The 24236-nt window shown below is 37.1% G+C and overlaps 5 protein-coding genes across 5 annotated transcripts; 3 read left to right on the top strand and 2 right to left on the bottom strand.

Moving 5' to 3' along the window:
* The first annotated feature begins 3530 nt into the window (after positions 1 to 3530).
* Positions 3531 to 4295, top strand: LOC118043357 (uncharacterized). Its single transcript, XM_035051323.1, has one exon. The coding sequence runs from the start codon at positions 3531 to 3533 to the stop codon at positions 4293 to 4295; it is 765 nt and encodes a 254-aa protein (XP_034907214.1).
* Positions 4296 to 5381: 1086 nt separating this feature from the next.
* LOC140956030 (uncharacterized) lies at positions 5382 to 6589 on the top strand. The gene is made up of 3 exons (XM_073411928.1): positions 5382 to 5748; positions 5815 to 6059; positions 6188 to 6589. Exons 1-3 carry the CDS (start codon positions 5382 to 5384, stop codon positions 6587 to 6589), a joined length of 1014 nt encoding a protein of 337 aa, XP_073268029.1.
* A 4480-nt stretch (positions 6590 to 11069) lies between these two features.
* LOC118043051 (zinc-finger homeodomain protein 11) lies at positions 11070 to 12713 on the top strand. The gene has a single exon (XM_035050861.2). It carries the CDS (start codon positions 11414 to 11416, stop codon positions 12407 to 12409), a length of 996 nt encoding a protein of 331 aa, XP_034906752.1. The 5' UTR covers positions 11070 to 11413; the 3' UTR covers positions 12410 to 12713.
* A 1231-nt stretch (positions 12714 to 13944) lies between these two features.
* On the bottom strand, positions 13945 to 17568 carry LOC118043052 (TATA box-binding protein-associated factor RNA polymerase I subunit B). Its single transcript, XM_035050862.2, has 4 exons — positions 16651 to 17568; positions 15596 to 16405; positions 15332 to 15465; positions 13945 to 14692 (listed from the first exon to the last, which is right to left on the bottom strand). Exons 1-4 carry the CDS (start codon positions 17306 to 17308, stop codon positions 14126 to 14128), a joined length of 2169 nt encoding a protein of 722 aa, XP_034906753.1. The 5' UTR covers positions 17309 to 17568; the 3' UTR covers positions 13945 to 14125.
* Positions 17569 to 18354: 786 nt separating this feature from the next.
* Positions 18355 to 22709, bottom strand: LOC118043054 (uracil-DNA glycosylase, mitochondrial). The gene is made up of 6 exons (XM_035050863.2): positions 22357 to 22709; positions 21885 to 22264; positions 21584 to 21614; positions 21069 to 21204; positions 19357 to 19440; positions 18355 to 18626 (listed from the first exon to the last, which is right to left on the bottom strand). The coding sequence occupies exons 1-6, from the start codon at positions 22592 to 22594 to the stop codon at positions 18560 to 18562; spliced, it is 936 nt and encodes a 311-aa protein (XP_034906754.1). The 5' UTR covers positions 22595 to 22709; the 3' UTR covers positions 18355 to 18559.
* Between the last annotated feature and the right edge of the window lie 1527 nt (positions 22710 to 24236).

The following is a 24236-nucleotide window of genomic DNA, read 5'->3' on the forward strand; positions in this document are numbered from 1 at the left end:
CTGATATAGGGATTCTTATAGGCTATAGTACAAATTCTAAAGCTTATAAAATCTATGATTTGAATGTTAACAAAGTGGTGGTTGCTAGAGATGTCAAAGTTGTAGAAAATGCAGCTTGGAACTGGAAAAATTCATCAAATGCAGGATCAAACCAGATGCAACAAGATGACCTGGATGCTACAAACATGACTGATCAACAAACAGATGTTGCTGGGAATATTGAGCAACAAGATGAGTTGGATGCTGCAGAAAATAGTGATGATCAACCAGTAAGAGGAACAAGAACTCTATCAGATATCTATAGCAGGTGCAATGTAGCTGAGGCAGAACCAGTAAATGTTGAAGAAGCTATGAACTCTCAAGTTTGGATAGCAGCAATGAAGGAGGAGCTTGCAATGATAGACAAGAATCAAACATGGATGCTAGTTGACAGACCAGCTCATAAGAAGGTGATTGGAGTGAAATGGATTTTCAAAACAAAAGTAAATGCAGATGGAAAGATCAACAAGCATAAGGCCAGACTTGTAGTGAAAGGATATTCACAAGAGGCAGGGATCGACTTCACAGAAACTTTTGCTCCAGTTTCCAGACATGAAACAATGAAACTCCTGCTTGCTCTAGCAGCACAAAACGGTTGGTATATATTTCAATTGGATGTTAAATCTGCATTTTTGAATGGGGTGCTAGATGAAGAGATTTATGTTGAGCAGCCTGCTGGTTTTGAAAAATCTAATTCAACAAACAAGGTTTATTTACTGAAGAAAACATTGTATGGATTGAAACAAGCTCCTAGAGCTTGGTATAGCAGGTTGGATAATCATCTCTTAAGCTTGGGATTTAACAGGAGCATGAATGAGGTAACTTTATATGTGAAGCATGCTGCTGGACATAAACTAATTGTATCAGTTTATGTTGATGATTTACTAATCACAGGGGATAAGGAGCAGCTTGTAGAGGAATTCAAAACCAATATGAAAGACATGTTTGAGATGAATGAACTTGGTTTGTTGACTTATTTTTTAGGAATGGAAGTAACTCAAACTGATCAAGGTTATTTTCTTTGTCAACAACGTTTTTCTTTGAAAATACTGGACAGTTTTGCAATGAACAATTGCAAGCCAGTAAGCACTCCTATGATACAGGGGCAGAAGCTAATGAAAGAGGATGGCTCACCAAAAGCTGATGGGAAAATCTACAGGAGTCTAATTGGGAGTTTGCTGTATTTAGCAGCCACAGGTCCTGACATTCAATTTGCTGTGAATTATCTTTCCAAGTCAAAATCACTTTGTGGCAGCTAAGAGAGTATTAAGATATCTAAGAGGGACTGCAAGTTTTGGCATACACTTTGTGAAGTCCAGCTCAATTAATCTTGTTGGTTTTTCAGACAGTGATTGGGGAGGAAGTGATGAAGGAATGATGAGAACATCAGGCTACTGTTTTGCTGTGGGAAAGAGTATGTTTTGCTGGAATTCAAAGAAACAATCGGTGGTGGCACATTCTACTGCAGAAGCCGAATATATAGCTGCTTATGTAGCAACAAAACAACTGATATGGCTGAGGAAGATGCTAAGTGACTTAGACTGCAATCAACACAATCCCATAACATTGTTTTGTGACAATACATCAGCTATAGCCATTTCTAAAAACTCTGTCTTCCATGATAAAACCAAGCACATGAAGATCAAGTTTCATGCAATCAGGCAGTTTCAACAAGAAGGAGAACTGGAACTGTGCTACTGCACTTCTGAAGATCAACTAGCAGATCTTTTCACCAAACCGTTGGGTAAAACCAGGTTTGAAGATCTAAGGGCAAGAATTGGAATGACTAGCTTTGGAACCAAGGAGGAGTGTTGAAGCTTGGTACCTAAGCTAGCAGAAGCAGAAGACTTAACAGTAATTCACTGCTGCATTATTTCTTTGTTTTTAGCCGAGACTATTATCTAGTGTAGGATATGTTTTTGATTTCTTTGTTAAGATTATCTAGGATAGAATTAACTTGTAATCATCTCCTTAAATAAAGGAGAAGAAGGCAGGCACGTTTCTAGTTATTGTTTTCCATTCAAATTCTGTTTCTTTCCCTTTATAAATAAAGACTTGGGATGGCAGTAACCAACAACTCAATTCTGCTCTTTGTTCTTTATATTTGATAATCAAAGCTCTGTGTTTTACTTAAGCATTTGTTCTTCTTAATCGTGAACTAAGTTCACTGTTCTTTTCTTTCATCAGTAAATGCAGGGCAGCTTTTTATAGTTCTTTACATTTCAACAAAAGCATCCGCAGAATTACAGATTTAAGGAAGAAAATAAGCCAATCCCATTTATCAAAACAGAAAATAACCATACACAGAAAGTGAATTCATTCAAACAGCATCCCTTTTCACTTCAACTTGCAAGCTTCAGATGAGTAAAGTCGTAATCTTGAAGGTTGAATAATTCTTTATCACCATTCACCAGCAACAAAGATGATATTCAATCTTAGACTGTATTTCTCAAAACCAATCTACGCCGCTGAATTTATTAACCACGAAGTTGATTCCCCTTCACCTTTATTGAAATCAAATCATATGTGCGATTGAATTCAATTCTATACGTTATTTGAATTCAACAGATAACTTACTGCAAGTTTTATATCAGAGTAAAATCTTAATTCACATGATTAAATTCAAATTAGAACACGCGTATAAATGAATTGAATTATCAATCTTTGACTAATATGACAAGTTCAGAACCTACCTTTTCTAGTACTTGAGATTCGTGCGACTTTGTTTGCTTACATGACGTGTAGAAATAGAACTAGTCTAGAAACTTATTGCTCTTGTGAGTGCTTAGCTTCGATTTATTATTTTGTGTCAGTACGACAAATACCATGGATCAAAGACATGCATGTTGAAGTTTGGTACCTAAGCTAGAACAGGATTACTCAGCAGTAATCTATTGCATGATTATCTAGTTGTTAGCTAAGATTACTATCTAGATTAGGATATGTTTTTGAATTCTTTTGTTAAGTTTATCTAGGATTAAACTAACTTGTAAACATCTCCTTAAATAAAGGAGAAGTTGGCTGGTACGTTTCTAGTATTTGTTTTTCTTTGTAATTCTATTTTCTTTTTCATATAAATAAAAGGGCATGGGATGGCAGTAACCAACAACTCAATTCTGCTCTTTGTTCTTTATACTTAATTATTAAGTTATGTGTTCTCTCAGTCTTTGTTCTTTCCATCGTGAACTTAGTGCATTGTTCTTTTTCTCTTCATTAGCAAATACAAGGCAGTTCTTTATAGTTCTTTATATTTCAACAATTTGTTCTTTATATTTCAACAATTGGTATCAGAGCTCTTTTGATCTTTGAAGGGATTTTTTTTGTGAGTGAGAAACACGAGAGTACAGTGAGGATAAATCAAAGTTTTCTTTGAGGGTTGGTGAGTGAAAAACACGAGAGAATAAAGTGAGTTTTTTTTTATGGATTCTACAAGCTTTTCACCAAAAACATCATTGTTTACGGGGCAGAATTTTGGTGTGTGGGTTGTAAAAATGGAAACTTATCTCAAAGCTCTTGATTTATGGGAGATAGTGGAAAGTGATAGGCAACCTACACCTCTAGGTAACAATCCCACTATTGCACAGATGAAGTTCTTTAATGAAGAAAAGGCAAAGAGATTTAAAGCTCTTTCTTGTCTTCATAATGCTGTAAGTGAAGACATCTTCATAAGGATCATGGCGTGCAAATCTGCCAAGGAAACATGGGATAAATTAAAAGCAGAGTTCCATGGTGATGAGAAGTCAAGAAGGATGCAGATTCTGAATCTGAGAAGACAATTTGAAGGTCTGAAGATGAAAGAAAATGAAAGCATCAAAGATTTCTCTTCTCAAATTTTGAAACTTGTGAATCAAGTAAGACTTTTGGGAGAAGATTTTCCAGACTCTAGAATTGTAGAGAAAGTCCTAGTGAGTCTGCTAGAAAAGTTTGAACATAAAATCTGTTCTTTAGAAGATTCTAAAGATTTTTCTGAAATGAGCTTGCAAGAATTGGTAAATACATTGCAAGCTGTGGAGCAAAGACAAGCATATAGACAAGAAGAATCAAGTGAAGGAGCTCTTGTTGCAGTTTACAAGGATAAGAGTCGGGCTAAGAACATTTTCAGAAATAATCAAGAAGGAAAAAGAGAAAAAGGGAGAGGCTGGAAATCTGTTAACTGGCAGCAGAATAACAATAACAGCTTCATGAGAGGGAAAGAGAAGAAAAAGCATTTTCCTGCTTGCAAATACTGTGAGAAAACTAATCATCTTGAAGCCTAGTGTTGGCTCAAGAATGCTCAATGCCGAAACTGCAAGCAATTTGGTCACATCCAAAGATTTTGCAAAAGTAAAACAAAACAACAAGCTCAAGTAGCCGATTGTTCAGAAGCTAAAGAAGATCTTTTATTCATGGTCACAATACAGGACATGTGTAATTCAGCAGAGGCAAAGGACTCATCATGGCTCATTGATAGCGGGTGCACTAACCATATGACAACAGACCTAAGCTTATTCAAAGACTTGGATAAAAGCTACCTATCTAAAGTCAGAATTGGTAATGGAGATTTTGTGAAGGTTGAAGGAAAAGGAGCAATTGCAGTAGAAACACTGTCAGGTACAAAAATTCTTAAAAATATTCTTTATGTGCCTAAGATCAACCAGAATCTAGTTATTGTGGGTCAATTGATTGAACCTCGCTATTCAATAGTCTTTAATGATGGAGTGTGTGACATTAAAGATAAAAATGGAGTACTTTTACTTTCTGCAAAAATGATGAACCGAAGTTTTAATGTTAACTGGAAGGAAGTATGTTTGAGTGCCAATACCTATGAGAACAATGAATATGTTTTTTGGCACAAAAGGTTGGGACACTTCAACTATGCAACTCTAAAAAGAATGGCTGACCAGCAGATGACTCACGGGTTACCAGATATTCAAGAACAACAAATTATTTGTGAAGCTTGTCAGTTGGGAAAACAAACCAGAGCTGTTTTTCCTGACAATACATATAGGACAGTGTCAAAACTCCAGCTTGTACACATAAATGTGTGTGGAACTATGCACAATGAATCATTAAATGGTTCAAAGTATTTTCTTCTATTTATTGATGATTTTTGTAGGTACTGCTGGGTTTACTTTTTAAAATCCAAAGCTGATGTGTTTGCTGAGTTTGTTAAGTTCAAGGCAGCAGTTGAACTAGAAACAGGAAACAAATTGAAGATATTGAGATCTAACAATGGAGAAAAGTATACCTCTCGACAATTTGAAGCATACCTTGCTAAAGAAGGGATTAAACACCAGCTGACTGTTCCCTACACACCATAGCAGAATGGTGTAAGTGAAAGAAGAAACCGAACATTGATGGAGATGGCAAGATGTTTGCTATATGAGAAGAAGCTGCCATTGAATTTCTGGGCAGAAGCAGTAAACACAGCATCATATCTTATAAACCGAATGACTTCAAGAGTTTTAGCAGATAAAACTCCTTATGAACTCTGGTATGGTTTTAAACCTAGTATTGATCATTTAAAGGTGTTTGGTAGTATTTGTTATGTTTTGAAACCTGAAGTGAGAAGAAGAAAACTTGATCAAAAGGTTGATATAGGGATCTTTATAGGCTATAGTACAACATCTAAGGCTTATAAAATTTATGATCTGAATTCTAACAAAGTTGTGGTTGCTAGAAGTGTCAAAGTTGTAGAAAATGCTACTTGGGATTGGAAAAATTCATCAGGTGAAGGATCAAAACAGATGCAACAAGATGAGTTAGATGCTGCAAACATGATTGATCAATAAACAGATGTTACTGGGAATAATGAGCAACAAAGTGAGTGGGATGCTGCAGAGAATATTGATGATCAACCAGTAAAGGGGACAAGATCTCTATTAGATATCTATAGCAGGTGCAATGTAGTTGTGGCAGAACCTGTAGATGTTGAGGAAGCTACGAATTCTCAAGTTTGGATAGCGGCAATGAAGGAGGAGCTTGCAATGATAGACAAGAATCAAACATGGATGCTAGTTGACAGACCAACTCATAAGAAGGTAATTGGAGTGAAATGGATTTTCAAAACAAAATTAAATGCAGATGGTAAGATCAACAAGCATAAAGCCAGACTTGTAGTGATGAAGGAATGATGAGTACTTCAGGCTACTGTTTTGTTGTGGGAAAGAATGTGTTTTGCTGGAATTCAAAGAAACAATATGTGGTGGCACATTCTACAGCAGAGGCTGAATATATAACTGCTTCTGTAGTAGCAAAACAACTAATATGGCTAAGGAAGATGCTAAGTGACTTAGACTGCAATCAACAAAATCCCACAACATTGTTTTGTGACAACACATCAGCTATAGTTATTTCTAAAAATTCTGTTTTTCATGATAAAACCAAGCACATGAAGATCAAATTTCATGCAATCAGGCAGTTTCAGCAAGAAGGAGAACTGGAACTATGCTACTGCACTTCTGAAGATCAACTAGCAAATTTTTTCACCAAACCGTTGGCTAAAACCAGGTTTGAAGATCTGAGGGCAAGAATTGGAATGACTAGCTTTGGAACCAAGGAGGAGTGTTGAAGTTTGGTACCTAAGCTAGAACAGGATTACTTAGCAGTAATGTACTACATGATTATCTAGTTGTTAGCTGAGATTACTATCTAGATTAGGATATGTTTTTGAATTCTTTTGTTAAGTTTATCTAGGATTAAACTAACTTGTAAACATCTCCTTAAATAAAGGAGAAGATGGCTGGTACGTTTCTGGTGTTTATTTTTCTTTGTAATTCTGTTTTCTTTTTCCTATAAATAAAAGGGCATGGGATAACAGTAACCAACAACTCAATTCTGCTCTTTGTTCTTTATACTTAATTATTAAGTTCTGTGTTTTCTCAGTCTTTGTTCTTTCCATCGTGAACTTAGTGCATTGTTTTTTTTCTCTTCATCGGCAAATACAAGGCACTTCTTTATAGTTCTTTATATTTCAACAATGCATGACAATTTCTGGACTGTCATGAAATTGCTTAAATAAACAAGGGGTTGCCTGTTTATGCTTTTTCTTCGGTTCAGCCTGTTTGTGACAACTGAAAATTTTCATGGTTGGTTAATGTATACTAGAAAACTTAATTTAAACCCTTAAATTTATTATATTCTCGTTTTGCACCTCTCAGATAGTAGAACTGCTGTTCTTCATAATGACGGGTGAGAAATTGAATAGGAAAAATAGCAACTACTGATGTCTATCTCCAATTCTTCATGGTTTTGATGCGGGTGCATTCCTAGTAAATCCAGTATTCACATTCACCATTGAATTTGGAGTTGATGGTTCTTAACAAAGCTTAAAAGACCTGAGCTCAATCCAAAGAAGCCAACAAAGCTGAGAATGCCTGTACAGGTCCAGGTTTCAGTTTTAAAATTGCTGAGCGAGCTATATATCCTCAGAAAGTTGTTCGTGTCTAGTTTCCAACGCATCAAAGGTGTAGGATCTGGAGCTTTGTACCAAACGTTATCACCAATTTACTTACAAGGGCGCGCGCTGCAATAACAAGAATCCAGCAGAACCGAAATCTTTGTGTCAAATTTCACGACCTGCATGGCTGCCTCCTAGTCAACAAACATTCAATGGAGCTTTGACAATCTTACTTCCAACTCACTTGCATGTCAGTAGCTTTACTTGTCAATAAAGACAGCAACCTAGGCCAAAGATTCAACACAGATGATAGATGGTTGAAAAAACGTGCCTAGATGTAGAAGAAGAAGAAATGGATAGAGAGCGGGGAGAGAAGAGGGCTGTGGAACTGAGACGGCGTCGCTTAACATGCATTGCTGAGATAAAAAGTAAATGGGCTGGTTGCCCAAACATGATGGGATTATGGGCCGACAAAAGGGAATGGGGGGGCTTCGGGTCTAGTCTCGATGTGCAATCATTAATATTTAAAGAGGACAACAACCAAATTGTCACATGCTTCCAAATCCTTTTTTTTTTTTGGTAAGCACATGCTTCCAAATCCTAACACGTCCAGTCTACTCGGAAATCTTAGAAAATAAGAATAATAATGGGGTGATTATCATTTATCCATAAATTTAGCAGGATAATTCTTATCCTTCGTTCTTCAGGCTGCCTCGAGAGACTTGTCTCTTCTCTTCTCTCTTCGCTTCTTAATCTCATCTTCCCAAGTAATGTTGCTTCAAAGAACAAAAACGCTCCTTCATGGATACTTATCCACTCCCTAATGAGTTGAAAACTGAGTTTGTGACGTATTTATCTCCTACTATCATGGTGGCTTATCTGGTGGGGCCCCGGCAATTAAGGGCAGTGGACCATGGAGTGTGTATGGCTCACTCGATCATAAATGGCAAATGCAAAGCTTTCAACGTGGAAATAAGGCTAGAGAAGTGGGCCTTTTCTCCCCCCAGGCCCTCAATCGCACAGAAAAAATCCTGGTTATCTGTCCTCTTGACCATGGCTAATGGACAGTGGTCATCGTCTTGCTTCTGTGCTGTATCTTCTACACTCGTGGAAGATGGCACCGTAACAGATGTAATGATAATAATCTTGGTAGCCATGCACTCCGGCGACCGATGTTGCTCTCTTTGTTCTCGTAATTACTTGTCCAGGTAATCCAGAGTTTCAAACAACTTGAGAGGAAATAATAATTTTGAATTTTGAAGCGAGATATTCATCGGGAAAAATATCCTTAGCCAAATCGATAAAAATATTCCTTTTATCTTATATAACACTCTTGTTATCAGGAAAGAATATTGGATGGAGGATTGGAAAAAAAAGGAGTGGATAAAAGGAGAGGGGTCGAGAAGGAAGGATTTGATGTTTGTGTATAAAGGACAACGATATAAGAAAGCACTCTTCCTTGTAATTCTCAATCATTTTCCATTTAGATGGATATCGACTCTTATCCTTTTTATTTCTTTAATAATATTTTGATTCAGATGAATGGACTCCCATTGTTTTTTTTTTTATTAGTCAACCAAGTAGATGGATCATCCATTATTTTCATCACAATCCTTGCACCTCTCGATCTATATTCCTTTCGTGCATGCTTCTTTTCCGATAAATATAAAGCCTAGTAGTTTTTTCTTTTGGAAGAGAAGAACCCTAAATTTCTCATAGATTTTAGATTCAAGTTTCACTTCTATTCCGTCTATAGCCAATGCATGAAAAACAAGAACCAAGCTGTTCTGGTGAATGGTGATCATCAGGGATAAAGTTTAAGAGGTCTTAATTCACTGATCATCTAGCATGAACCCACAATTATATGGAGGTGATGTCATGTGGCCAGGGTGAGCCCACCCACATGAAACCCTATCCCTCAGCCGTCTGCCATTCAAAACTAATCACTCCCGGCTAAAAAATCACTGGAAGTGATAATAAAAAAGAAACTAGTCGCTGTCTCATTTATCGATGATGGCATAATTGTCAGGAAAATGTTCTGTATAATCCAGCAGAGGGAGTTTTTCTTGACTCTTAGCTCTTGCAGACCAGATCATGTGGCATAGGGTGATTCGAGGGGTACCGTCATTGACAATCCATTAATTTAAACAAATCAAGTCATTTATTTTTGTCCCAGTTAAAGAGATAGGCATCATCTCCCCCGTATCTTAATTATACCTCTTAAGCATGCTCTAAATCTCACGTCTTGTCAATACTGAGGGGAGACTTAAAGCCTATAAATTGCGTTTATCTTGTACAAACTTTTCTCTCTTGGATTCTGATAAAGCATGATCGGAGAAGATTAACCACAATTTAAAGCGTGAAAAGGACAAAACATCACATCTCCGACTTTTGTCGATTGTCTATGATCAACAGTGGCTCTTTTCTTTTTAATTTCCCCTCGATTATCATCATTTCTCCATGAAGTTATCCTTCACCCAGCAGTGGAAAGGGCCGGTGGCTACCTTGAGTAGTAATACATGAAACTCAGTTTTCATTCCTGACCATTTCACTCGACCCCGTTAATAAACCACAAAGCTGACTTGATAAGCTATGCAGGACTTTCCATTTAAGATCGTACGTGTCCCAAGAAAACACACACTGCTAACCATTTTTAGCAATAAAGGCGAGGGAAAAGTTGTAGTTGAATGATTTTTTTATGCAACGATTGAAGGATGGATTGAGCAAGGATTTAATTAGGTATTGTAATATTTAAATCATGGGGGCTTGCTGCAGTTTTGCTTCAACAAATTAAAAATGAAAAGAAATGCGACATGATTAGGAGAGGCGACTACTGCCATGTACCCAGAAAAATAAATAAGAAATCAAAGACAGCATGACGTGCCGCCGCATTAGGATGCTTCAAGGGTAGAGAAAATGGTGATTATGATGTGGACCTCTAGCTAAAATATCAAAGTGATGAGATTCTTCTTCTTCAATATCGATCACCCTTCAAGTAGGAGCAATGAGTTCCGGGAGGAAAAAGTTAAGCACTTTGATTAGATGCATGGTCGGTGCAATTTGCAGTCATGCAATCAATGTACTTACCAAATGAAATCTCCTCCCATGGCAAACAAAATCAGCCTCTGTTATGTCATAGCTGCCTTTTGTTTTTGTTTTCTGTTTTGTCAATCTGATCTCTAAGATCTTGTCCAGGTATATTTCTAAAAAGAATTCACCTGAGCAAAAAAATAGTCACGGCTATCCTAAGTAAGCCGTTTATCTCAGGCATTCTCATATCGACACCGATTTCTTACTTGCCATGGAAGCAAAAAAACCTAGTGATCTTCTAAAACCTATGCGCAAACAGTGGAGGAGGCTATTGTGTAGGCAAAGAGACCAACAACATGCCTTGTCGTGAAAATCATGCGAGGTACTACTTTGCAGGGATGAGCTGTGCCTGGGGTGAGGGCAAACTGTCCTTTTTTACTGTACACCCTTCTCATGAGGCCACGTGTTCGTTCAGGACGACATTTCCTTAATCCAGACATATTTCTTTCACAGGTGCATGCATTTAGTTAATGCATAATATTTAGGCAGAGATTTCCATTGAATGTGCTCTTTAGTCCTTGCTTGCAACTCGTTGGTCAATACAGTAGAAAACCAATTTTATTGATTGCCCACAACCAACCCAGCTAAAAATTGAAATCGCACGCTAACCTAACGGCAAAGTACCAAATCATATTATTGAACTTTTGAGTTTATATTATACAAGTAACACTACTAGCTAGGGTTTTTGTTGTGACTTGGAGCAGTGCCCTGGGCCTTTGCCTTGCACAGTTGTATCCCTCTAATCTATATCTACCATCTTATCTCCCACCTCTCCCTAACCCCATTTCCCATTACCTCGTGAGACATTTTGGCATCCTAAACAGATAAAACTATCATCATCATCATCACTGTATGCCCATCAACTTCTTCATCTTTCGTGTGTAAAGATTGCTCTCAATCCTCTACATGACTAAAAAAGCCATGGACTCAACCACAAGCCCCCACCACATCACCAAATCCCCTGACTCGGACACGGATACTGAAACCCCACTCCAAACCCATCTCACCAAGGTCTTGTCCCTTACAAATGGCTCATACAAGACCCACCAAAATCGCCATCTTCCACCACCACCACAGCAAAATATGGTGGTGTCTTACAAAGAATGCCACAAAAACCATGCTGCAGGTATTGGTGGACTAGCCTTGGATGGCTGTGGGGAGTTTATGCCCAAGTCAACTGCCACCCCTCAAGACCCTGCCTCCTTCAAATGTGCTGCCTGTGGCTGCCACCGCAACTTCCACCGCCGTGAACCATCTGGCCCCACCACCATCACTCACATGCTACCACCAACAGGACTTAACTGGACCACGAGCTCAAGCCAAAGCCCGGGGTCAACAAGTTCAGGCCCAAGTCCTAGCCCAACATCACCGGCATCACCAAGCCCGCAGTCTTTCTACCCTTCTGCTCCTCACATGCTGTTGTCCTTGAGCTCTGGTCATTCTGGTCATCTCGATGATACCCAACTCCAGAAACAGAGTTACAGTCTCGCAATGACAAGCCCACATGGGAAAAAGAGAGCAAGAACCAAGTTTAGTCAAGAACAGAGAGAGAAGATGTATCTTTTTGCTGAGAAGTTGGGGTGGAGGTTGCTGAGAGGCAATAATGATAGAGGTGTTGAAGAGTTTTGCAGTGAAATCGGGGTTACTAGAAATGTTTTCAAAGTTTGGATGCATAACAATAGGTCCAGGAAAGACAAGTTGAATAATAGTTACGGAATTAATTGCAGCGACAAGTGTGGTTTTAATGCTAATGAGGAAGCTGGTAGAGTTGTTGCTCACAACAAAGGTTACAGCTTCAACAACAATGGGAGTAACTATGATAGCTTTGATAGGTACCGGATTGAGAGCAAAGTCCATGTTCATGGTTCTATGGCTTCCCATGGATCTTCTCCATCATATTGATTTAGATCAAGAAAAAAAAAAAAAAAGACAGACGGCAGTAACTTGATTTAGATCAACAAGTGGGCATGAAAGTTCTTTGCTTCTTCTTCTTCTTCTTTTGTTTTCTAGTTTCTTTAGCTATGTTGATGACCGTTCAGTGATTGCTAATCACTAATTAAAGGTCTTCATGGAGAGAAATAGAGTGGAGAATGCATGACGGTTAAAAGGGCAGTAACTTTTCTTACAGAACTATTATGTTTTCTGTTAACCTGTCTTTAGTATATTTTATTGATATTAATCATTAACATGCTGCAGCCTTTTTTAACTGTTGTATCAACAAAACGTAGGCAAACGTCATTACTGGGCAATAGCATGGCATGGTGTGCTTTTTTTTTTTTGGCATTTTATTAGAACTGGCCAGGGAACTCTCTTTACTCGCTTGATACGATTAATCCATCTGTTTTTGAAGTAAAGGGAAGGGGGAATAGAAACAACCCCCCCCCCCCCTCTCCCAAAGCCATGGTTTATCAAATTTGGATATGCGATATGTCATCTGTTATTCATTTTGTGGAGCAGCTCTGATCTTGCAGAATAAATATTGGATGCATACTCTCTTAAAAGGGTTAATCGCTCTCCTGGGGTAGTTGGAGAGGGTGATTTTGGATTTGGATTCTGATCACAAATCAAACAGTGAATCCAGCTTCAAACTTGGTGGCATGTATCTATTATTATATGTTATCTTGTTATCCCAGACTTTTCAAAGCAAGCAGCATAGTTTTGATTTGCTTAACCTGTGTTAGGCGAGAGGAGCAGTGGCCTCAACAGAGCATTTCAACCTTTCCCTGTTCAGCAGGTTCATTAATTAAGAGGCAAGGATTGTTTTCTTTTGCTCCTAATTTAAAAATAATTAAGCAACTTGCATTTAGTTACAGCTTAATACTAAATATTATATTACCTATCGCTGCTTCTATGACTTGAAAGCCTGCCACATGCTGCAGATTTTCATCTTCTTTCCTCTACGGGGCCCGCTATTAAACGACACTGATTAATAAGAAATTCAGGCCCCAAACATCCATAAATCACATCACCTAATGGAGGATCGGGTTCCGGTGCAAGTGGCTTTCTTAATAATGACTTGTCCTTAATGTTTTCTTGTCCATCTCCCAAATTTAAATCCATATCCCATTGTTCCTAAAGCTATACCGATGAAAATTGCCAGCGTTTCGGGTCAGTCCAGGCAGAGCAAAGTTATCGTCCTCAGGCCTCAAGTGCATGGGATGGTGGGTGTCATGTGTTGGCCCAAACATGACCATGAATGTGGCTTAAGCTTTGCCAAACCTGTTAATTTGACGTAATTTCTAGTGAAAATAAACGTCGACAGTTAGCATCTTGCTATTGAATCCCCACGGATCGTTGTGTCAAGAAGCTAAGAATTACTACCTAGCTAAAAACAGACCCGAGAAAGCAACCCGAAGAAATCGCCTCTAAAAATGAGGTGACAGAATAGGCATAAACATGGTCACCATATTCACCTTACTCATTCGCTTTAACATGGATTCATAAACAATCGTTGATAATCAATATTCCCAGGATTTACAAGGCAGGACCTGTCAAAATTCAAAACAGAAACTTCTCTCTTATCAGGAAAAAAACAGCTCTAGATGCAGCCCTTGATGTGTTTTTGAAAAAGGGTATCAGAAGAACTAACTATATGATGGAAGATCAAATAAAAACATGTCACAAATGCAACTGCGAAAGTCCAATTGCATCGTCATCATCAGAATGATCTGGCACGTCTCTACAATACTCACAGGTAAAACTAGGAGGTGTCAAGTGCAAACAGTAGTCGATTCTTTTTTCCATCCAAGCCACTCTTCTCTCAAAATTCATTACCCCGATATGCATTATCCGGGTATCAACCTGAGCAGCTCTAGCAAAACTACGAAGCAAAATATAATAATCTGCATGGGCAACATAAGTTAACGCACCATCACCTACCCTCCGCACATAGTGGAGGTAATCAAATCTCTTGATTTTGAGCCTTGGTGGAATGTAATAGAACCTATTCTCTGCCATGTCTAATTTCAACTTTCTAATGGCTTTATCTTTGACAGTCTCCGTTGAATCATCATTGTTTTCATCTCCTGTTGAATTGCAGGTATCAGTGGATAGCAATTCATGGGTCTCTTCTCTAATTTTATTTTTTCCCATCTGATCTCTGGCAAATCCATTGTCATTCCTCGATCTTTTTCCATTAAAAACAGTCCTATTTTGTGCTCCATCATCTTCTGCCGGATCAGAATACTGATAACAGAAACAATCAACAAGTCAGCACAAATACTAGCTTTTTGGCACTTACTACCTTGACATGCAGCATTCACATCTACCATCCAGAAAAAAGAGCCAGAAAAAGAAACTGCCAACCTAGATTCCAAATTACAAGAGCATAGAATAAAAATATTCAGCATACAGGGCATGACTGTGAACCAATCTGAAGATACCACCAGGAAAGATTTTACTCTTATATGTAATCAATCAAACATACAGTACACCAAATTTAATACTTTACTTTTTTTTCTTAGCAAGAATGATTCTTTACTCAGAGAAATGAGGGGCAAAAAACAATGTTCACTTTGAATACCATGAAGATATAATTATAGCAAATTGACAACAATGATAAGAACTCAGACCTGGGGTTACATTTTGAAGTAAAAAATCCAAAGAAAATAAAAGGATGTCGGAAGTCTATTTCAATTTTCGACTTATGAAAAAAAAATACTGAAAAAAATGACCAATTGGTATCTAGCACATTAGAAGGGAATCTAATGATGTGAGCCCAAGTTTGATGAGATCCAGGTTACAATCAACAAACACCAGCATGGCACAAAATCTTTAGCATATGCCTAAAAATAGATCATAGGAAACTTTCAGATTGCTTATTACCTTTTCACTCTGATAAAAATCCCACAACTTCTTTATTAACTCATCCTCCCGATGATTCACATGCGAAGATCCTGCTCCACAAAATACCACCTCGTTACAGTATTGGAGATATGATGGCAAGTCCCTTGTGAACTCTGCAAGCACAAGAAAGAATAAATAAGTGGGGCAGAGTACTACAAACACAAAACCCTTCTAGAACATGGAATCCTTCAGTTCCAGTAACCCAATGCCAATTGAAGTCCAAAACAAGAGAGAAATAATTACCATAGGTGTCACTGATCTCATTGTATTTGGCATCTAAGTTGCGCAAAAGCTCTGCAGAATCTAACTCAGAACTCTGAACATGCGATCTGTTACCAATAGATTTCTCATCTGAATCATCCAGCTTGTGAGGAGAACCGGAATCTTTTTCATCAACTCGCATTTGAGAGCTACAAGGAAAGTCTAATCTGCTTGTATAACCAGGCAAACTTCCTTCCCATGCCCCAAAACCATTTATGTTGTAGATAATTCTTATTGCTACAATCAGTATTGACAATACACAAACACGGCTAGGAAGCCTTAACTCATTTGTTGAAAACCATAGATCTGGGGGCATTGACCACTCATATATGCGGCACGCATGTGGAAGAATCTTTTCAGCTGGAAGAGACAACTGCCTAAGATAGCGAGAAGCTATCCCATAGAAATACACTGGAGGCAAATGCAAGCCTACGGACTCAGCAATGCTGGCTGCCATTGACTCCAACTTCTGAATAGGAACTGCTTGCATAGGCCTGAACATTAGACTTGAACTTATACAACAGGCAGGCGACGAATGTCCAAAGTGTTTTTCAATTTCAACATGAGCATCAAAATAAGGAAGTTTCCCTTCGACCGACCACTTCACTATATCTGTGGGTAAAACTGCTTCTCTAGCAACATGACAAGCCAAAAAAGAGATCACCAAAGAATAATGCAATGGTATTTCCTTTCTCAGATACCTAAACCATATTAGCACTGCACGCTGACCAAATGAATTACGAGGTTCATGACGGTGGTACCTAACACGTCTCTTCTTATCTTCTGGTTCCACTGAGATCACAGATTACAAAAATTACATACATAAACTCGAAAATTATCCGTGTAATAAAAAAAAATGTACTCATTCTTACACACTAAAACTAAAACTAGTGAAGCATCCAATAAGACCATACGCATACATAGATGTAAACCATATCGATATCCACTTGAAACCAGCCAAAAAATTGAAAAATTCAACGAAAAATTTCAAGACAACAGAGGAGTAAATAACAAAAAGTTACTGCGATAATTATTACCTGACAATTCGGTGGTTTCTGGTTTTTGCATCTCGGAATCAATCAAAACATCATTAGCCCAACTATCCTTAAAAACCCCAGTAGTAAGCAAAAACCTTAACCAAACAGTGCTAGCAACCCCGACAATTAATGGAGTCACGTTAAACTTTTCAACTAAAGCCTCACACTGTAACCGAATCATTAACCCCATCCCTAAAACATATTTAATCCTAACCTCATTGTAATAATCCTCGTAACTCAGGTTCGCTTTATTCAACCCCCCAAAATCCTCAGGCTCTGTAGGCCCAAACACCCCGTCATAATTATCATTATAATCATAACCATAATCATCTTCTCTCTTAATATAATTCTGACTATGATTGTTGTTGTCGGGTTCTGCTTCTTCTTGGGTAAAGCTGAGCCAGGCGATAGAGGAGGGGTCGGCGATGGGTTGGAGGGAGTGGGTGGACTGGGAGCGGCGGATGTGGCGGTGGCTGTAGAGGGCGGCGGAGTCAAGGCCTTTTTCAACGAAGTCTTCGTCGGCGACGCCGGTTTCCATGATGCCTTGAGCTTGAGCACCGCATTGCTGGCAGTAATAGAAGCCATCGGATTCTTCAAGACCTATGTAACCGCATGATTCGCATTGTAAGTTTCTTACCTCTCCTTCTTCTCGCTCCATTAACGATTATAGAAATTTTTGGAGTAGAATTTGTTCAGGTGCTGCTGCTGCTCACATAAGATTGTCTTTCTTGTATCATTGAAAACTAGAGTGGAGAGACAGAATTTACTGGAGTTGTGTATTAATGAACAGCTAGCTAACTAAGAGCACTGGATTGGAGGAGTAGGTTAAATTACAGAAAAAGACTCTCTCTAGGTTTGAAATAATTCCACTATCATCCTTAAGAACTTTCAATTTTGTAATAGGGGCGCCGATATGTCTTTTTATCGTGGTTATTTTTTAGTTTTTTTTTTTTTTATCGAATTTAAACTTATTCATCCACTTCAACGCGTAGGAATCAAATAAGTGTGAATGATTTTATTGTAATTGTTTTTATTTATTTATTTCTAATTAGTAATATAATTCTCCTATCTCAATACCATATATTAGCCTCGTTAAAATAATTTAAAAGACTGGATATCGTTTTCAAAATTAAATTTCTAATTTTTTTAGTTGGGTATAACTCTCTTTTTTTCCCCTACTGATTAAAACCCAGACAAAAAAAAATATTTTATCGAGTTTAAACAGTTCCAATTATTTAGTTAAAAAGTATACACCATAATTTTACATTGATTCTACTAAAACAAAAAACACTCTTAGAACCCTAGGAAAATTGAATAGCACGCAAGTTGCATATCTCGAAGATGATATGATTTCAAAGCATACACTCGAGGCAAAATTTATTAACTGGCCAATGCCACTTCCGTGTTGAAAACTCTATAAAGAATACAGCAAGTATTATTAATCTAATGTTGTTGTGAAATTTATTAAATTCATTATTTATATTAAGCTCAAACTAACTAAAAAATACCCTTAAATGTAAAAAAAAAAAAAAAAAAAAAAAACTAGTGAAACTTCCAAGCTCCAACAATTTCCGAGCTGCTATTACATCGAATTTCTCTTTTATCTTAAACAAAAACCTTTTCAACTTGATACTGCAATTGAATCTCATATTGATTGTTACTTTTTAAAAACAGGTCATTTAGCATTAGATTTTTGGACAAGGAAAATCACCAAAAAAGACAGGATAATGGTCACGTGCGCAGTTTTTGGATACAACCAAGGTTGGGACCATACAGGGAAGTCTCTTCACAGAGAGGCAAACCACAATTTATACATAAATAGAGCCCCAAAAACTTGTCTTGCTTGAAGATTCTAGAAATACTGACAAAGCCCTGCTACAAAATCAATATCAGTAACTGGTCCATCGATTCAAAGTTGCCATTCTATTGGGGAAATTCCCATTTGCGCCAAAAGCTGATTTGTGCGAGAAAAATGCCTGATCACATCATTTGCAAACAATGGTTAACAGTTCTGTCATTTTATTGAATTCATCGAAAGGGAACAAGGTTTCCTTTTCCTTCTAATGAATTTGAATTTCCTTCAAGTACTGGATACATGAGTTCTGTAAATTTTTTTTATGAGAATCAATATATCAGATGCATAAATAGAAAGGAAAACATGTTCGCAAAATACTGTTATATTTGACATCAAATTTTAACATAACCAATAATGTGAGTATGTGACCTCGCACAAGTAAACTATTCAAGATACTTAATGATTCCGTAATTAAATAAAACAGAGGAAAGGACATGTTCTTCCTTGTGAATTATCTTATCAGTGAGTTAAAAAATAGGGATGAAATTGTTGGATCCCAACAAAACTATTTTGAACTGCCTAAAGCGTTCACAGTCCCTTAAAAAGTCCTACTGTTTGTCAGAATTGTTATCAAGTTGCATTCTATACCAATTTGCATGAACTTGGGACAAATGATTCTCACTATTCAGCCCCAAGTGACGAAACTTTAGCTTCTTTGACTGCCTCTCACTCTCTTTGCCTTCTGATCTTGCCTAACACCCATCACAACTCATCTATTCTAAATCTGAGAACCCTAAAACAGTAACTAATAAATTATATGGATGAAAATGATAAATTACTTATAGTGATTTTCTTTCTATTTGAAGTATATAAAATTGCATTACAATTACTATGCATGAAAACAAACTAACCTGCAGCCAAAGAAGCCTCTGTTTGCAGATAAGCCAGAAGGATGTGCAGCCTTCAGAATGTGATGCTTTGTCTGGTCAATTAACCTGGGAAACAACCTTTTTATAAGCATGCTGACTGGATATTCAAACCACTAAATTCCGCAAAAATTCCTCCAAATTCGTCACACAAACTGAATCATTTTAAGTCATAAAAACGTTAATGAAATCATCCATAAGAAGCAAACATTCCTCTCAATTCATTCATCAAACAAAACTTGAGTCATTTTGGTTCATAAAACTGTTTATGAGTATATTACCACTTTAAGGAAAAATTACTCTCTCAAACCTGTCATCTTATATAAAATGTGTTCGTGATTGTTACATTTGAAACTATTGTATCTTCAACAATGAACAGAACAAGCATAAATAAATATAAGGCATAATGCAGGATAAATGATCAGGATTGTACATTGAGGACTTCTATTTGGGACAACTGAAATTAAGGAAGCGTATGGTCGATTGGAGTTGGAACTTGAGTTGTAAATTGATGAGCATAAAGATGATAAAAATTCAAGGATAATGAGCTAGGCTATTTGTAAGGCCCAACCCACTCCCCCTTGCAAAATATTGTCCGCCGTGGCTCAACCCAACTAGGCTTTCACGCCTCACGGTTTTGTTCCTGGAAGCCCACAGGCCCCAAAACGCATCTTACAAGGTTAGATACCAATTGCCTTAATATGCCCTGGCTCTGGACACTCTTATCTCGATGTGGGATGTTACACTATCACAACTTCGGAAAACCACAATAGGCTATCAAAGTTGTTTGTTTTATCTATACTAAAGAGTGCAGGTTAGATGCTTTATATACAGACTATCAGCATTCCTAGTCTAAAAGGACAAGGACATCTAAACAGGAAAGACAAGCTTATATTAAAACAAATGCCGGTAGTAGGATAAGGTTGATTATAAATAAGATAACCAGAGAGTAGCCACTACTTGTGTGCAACAAATCCAGAACTTACAGAAACACCTTTAATGCTTAAATCTCAGAACATCCAAAAGATAACATAAGAAGCTGAATTAACATGAGAAATAAGATTCAAAAAATGACTAAAGGGGCTTTTAAGTCTCAATATTTCATTTTTGTAAAAAAGGTGCATGTGCCAGGCCTTTTGAAAGGCAGGAGCTGAGCAGTTCCACAAAAGAAGCACAGTCAGCTAGCAAGTTAGGCTCTACATTAAACCAAGACCATAATTCTACATTCCTTTGATATTCAATCTTGCTTTTCCTTGAATTTATAGTTCTCCATGTCAAGGCAGATGACATTCCACAGAATGTCAACTCATTTAGAATGCCAAAATGTGTGCATAGTTACGCTGCATTTAGGTTTGCAGCAAGGTGACCCAGCAAACAGTAGTGTTTACCATTTGGTGAACACATATCCCACCTTATGCATGCTTCAGAGCCAATTAATTCAACAACAGCATACCTATTAGGGAATTCAACACCCAAATGCACTCTAGTCTCTTTCAACCTATATTATTAGGCCAAAAATGTTGGAGTGAATCAACTAAATACTCAATCCATCGAGTAGCATGTATGTGCGCGCGTGCGAGCGCAAGTGTGTGTGTGAGAGAGAGACAAGGGAGGGAGGCAGGGAGAGAGACTTTTGTTAATACAGCAGATATCTTATTCATTTGCTGCACTGAACTAAGCTTGCATGATAGACATACTTGGATTTCTCCTGAGCTGAGTTACCCCAAAGAAGAAAAACAACTCCTTCCTTCTTCTGTGAAATTGTTTTGATAACAGCATCAGTGAAATGCTCCCATCCTTTCTTTGAATGAGAATTCGCTTGGTGATTCCTAACTGAACAGAAACAAAAGATAACCAGAACCTTTCATGTTGAACATTTTCAGATATGAAATGTTAGACCCTGAAGTGCCAAAATGTAAATAACAAAAATATTGTGCTTCACTAAATAAAGCTCTACCAACTGCCTCATCAAATTCACATGCCAACATGGAAGACTTGTCACAATTGTCATGATTCATAATTCTTCCACTATACACAAATAGCATGCCATGATATTCAAAACCCAAACAACAACTCCACCATTACAGATTGCATTGATTATGGGAGCTTTTCCACCCACTGACTGAATTTATCCCAAGTTTCCCTGAAATAAACTGGCATCAAGCAAATACAAGCTATTTGTGAAATAAATTGGCATGATGAAGAATCTTACCAGTGAGAACTGTGTTGAGCAATAGAACACCCTGAAACAAAACAAAAAAAAATCCAACTTAATATTTTGCATAGAAAAAAATATATTGCAACAATGGAACAAATCTTTCACTCCAAATTTTTCTTTTATTCCTAACTTTATTTCTCGACAGATTGTACTTCAAGTTCGAATATTTAATGTGATAAGAACCCAGATCAATCAAAACCCCTGTTTACATCTAAATGTAAGTTGATAATAAGTAGCACGTCTAAACAAAGAATAAAACAGCAAATCACATATGATTACTAGGGAGAATATTTACCTGAATAGCCCATTTTTCAAGATTCCCATGAGACGGAATGGAACACCCCAGATCCTGCTTAAGTTCCTTGAAAATATTAACAAGACTAGAAGGTGCCTTAACCCCTTGAGGCACAGAAAAAGAAAGCCCCATAGCCTGACCAGGGCCATGATAAGGATCCTGTCCGATGATAACAGCCTTGAGCGTATGAAACGGTGTCCAATTCAAGGCATTGAAAATCAAATGCTGCGGTGGGTATATAGCTACACTCCCGTTACTTATCTCACTTTCCACAAATTTACACAGATTCTTAAAATACGGCTTTTCTAACTCCCCTGGTAGCACCTCTCGCCACGTGTCCTCCACCAACAGTTCCTCTAGATTCACATGCCCGGAGGAACCTGAATTGAGATGAAACAAACAAATCAAAACCCTAGAAAAAATAAAAATGGAAAGTAAAATTGAAATCGATTTGGGTGAAGATGAGTGTTGCCTTTGGAACTGGAGACTAATTGAGAACATAGTTTGAGGTTGCGTTTGGATTTTGCGCGTAGTTTGTTGAGTTCGATGCGGGATACTTGGTCAGGAGTGAGGTCGGTGGAGGTTGATTTTGCAGAGAGTGATTTGTTTAAGAGATTTAAGGGATCTGTTGGTGAAGGAGAGGAAGAAGAGAGTTTAAGGCGCTTGGCGGGTTGGAGGAAATCCATTATTGTTTTGGAAGAGGCAGCCATTGCTTGTTCCGCTTCGCTCTACTACTGTGTTTTGGCGGGAGGGCGAGTCGGGAATGATAGATTCGACGACAGTTTGTCTTTACGGGAAATGCCACGAAAGTAATGCCATTGATTTTTGCGGTCTCATTGCTTCGACGGTTGTGATTTTCCTATTCCTCTCTTGTATTACTCTCGAGACTTTTTTTATATGGGTATTTTCGTAAAAACATCTTTTAATTAAAAAATATAAATATATTTTTATTTTATTTTTATTATCATCACGTTAAAATATTTATTTTTTTTTAATAAAAAACAACTTAAAAAACAGGCTCTTGGATTTTGTGCCAACAGAGCCTTAGGCTGCATAATGAATGACAAACTCCATTGTTACAACACAACGAATGAAAGCTGAAACTGCCGTAACTCAACTAATTTTACTGAACTAACATGTTAGTACACAACAACCAAACCAAATCTATCAACCAGACCAAATCTATCAACCAAACCAAATCTATCCGTGATTAACCGACGGTTTTTATTTGATATTCATGTGTTATTAAAATATAATTGTTTTTATTTTAAGCATGAATTGTTTTTATTAAAATAGGTATTTGAACATGCTAATGTACACCTTTACTAATTCTATACGCTTAAATTTTAACAATCATCTAAATTTTTAATAGTTTTAAATAAATTTAAACCAGTGATTATTAAAGAATAAATTTAAATCTGATCAATTAAGCTGTCTTCTAAAATTTTTAAACACATATTTTATATTTAAAAAAATAAAAAACTCTCATCAACATCATTTATTTTTTATTTACCCACTATAATTTAACAAAATTAAAATCAAATTATTCTTATATATAATATATCACAAACCCAAGCAAGTAGTGAGAATATGTCATTAGACAATTTCCATGATTTTTTTTATTTGAAAAAAAAAAGATTTTTTATTTCTATACTATATATCGTATTTGACATTAGTAAATAAAATGATTTTTATAAGTTTTTTAAAATGAAAAAAAATATTTTCGAATCAAGATTGACCCGCAATTCACTCGCTTTCAACTTTCAAGACTATAATCATCACCACCCCCTAATGATTATGTTGAAAAATAGTTGAGTGGTTCGAATCATAACATTGAAATTCCTATGTAAACTTTTGTTTATATCGAGGATTCGAATCCCTCTTTTTGTGCCCCTTCATCTAATTTATGAAATATTTATCAACATTACAAAATGCTGAGATTAAAAATTCTCTCTTAAATGCACAATTTATCTCTATGATCCTGATTGAAACCAGATTTTATTGTTTTTAATTATTTTTTTTCTTCACACGTTTGCTGGAATCTCTCCTTATAAAAAAAAAAAAGTTATGTTTTTTTTTACTCTAGAAAAATCTCAGATCGATAAGAACTCTAATTTTTTATTTATTCAGTTATTTTAATCCACCTATGATCTTTTCCTTTAAATCCTCCATGCTCTCTAGGTATGGACATCGTAGACATGACGGCAGCTGGTGGTTTGGGCTCGAGCAATTTGGTGGAAGCGATTTGTTGATGATGATGGCGAGCTCAGTTGAAAGAAAATGGAGGAGAAGTGGAATTTACCCAGATCTGAACTGGGATGGAAACACTCGATTGATGTGATCATGCCAAGT

The sequence above is a fragment of the Populus alba genome, chromosome 10 (genome assembly GCF_005239225.2).
Source record: "Populus alba chromosome 10, ASM523922v2, whole genome shotgun sequence".
NCBI classification, from domain to species: domain Eukaryota; kingdom Viridiplantae; phylum Streptophyta; class Magnoliopsida; order Malpighiales; family Salicaceae; genus Populus; species Populus alba.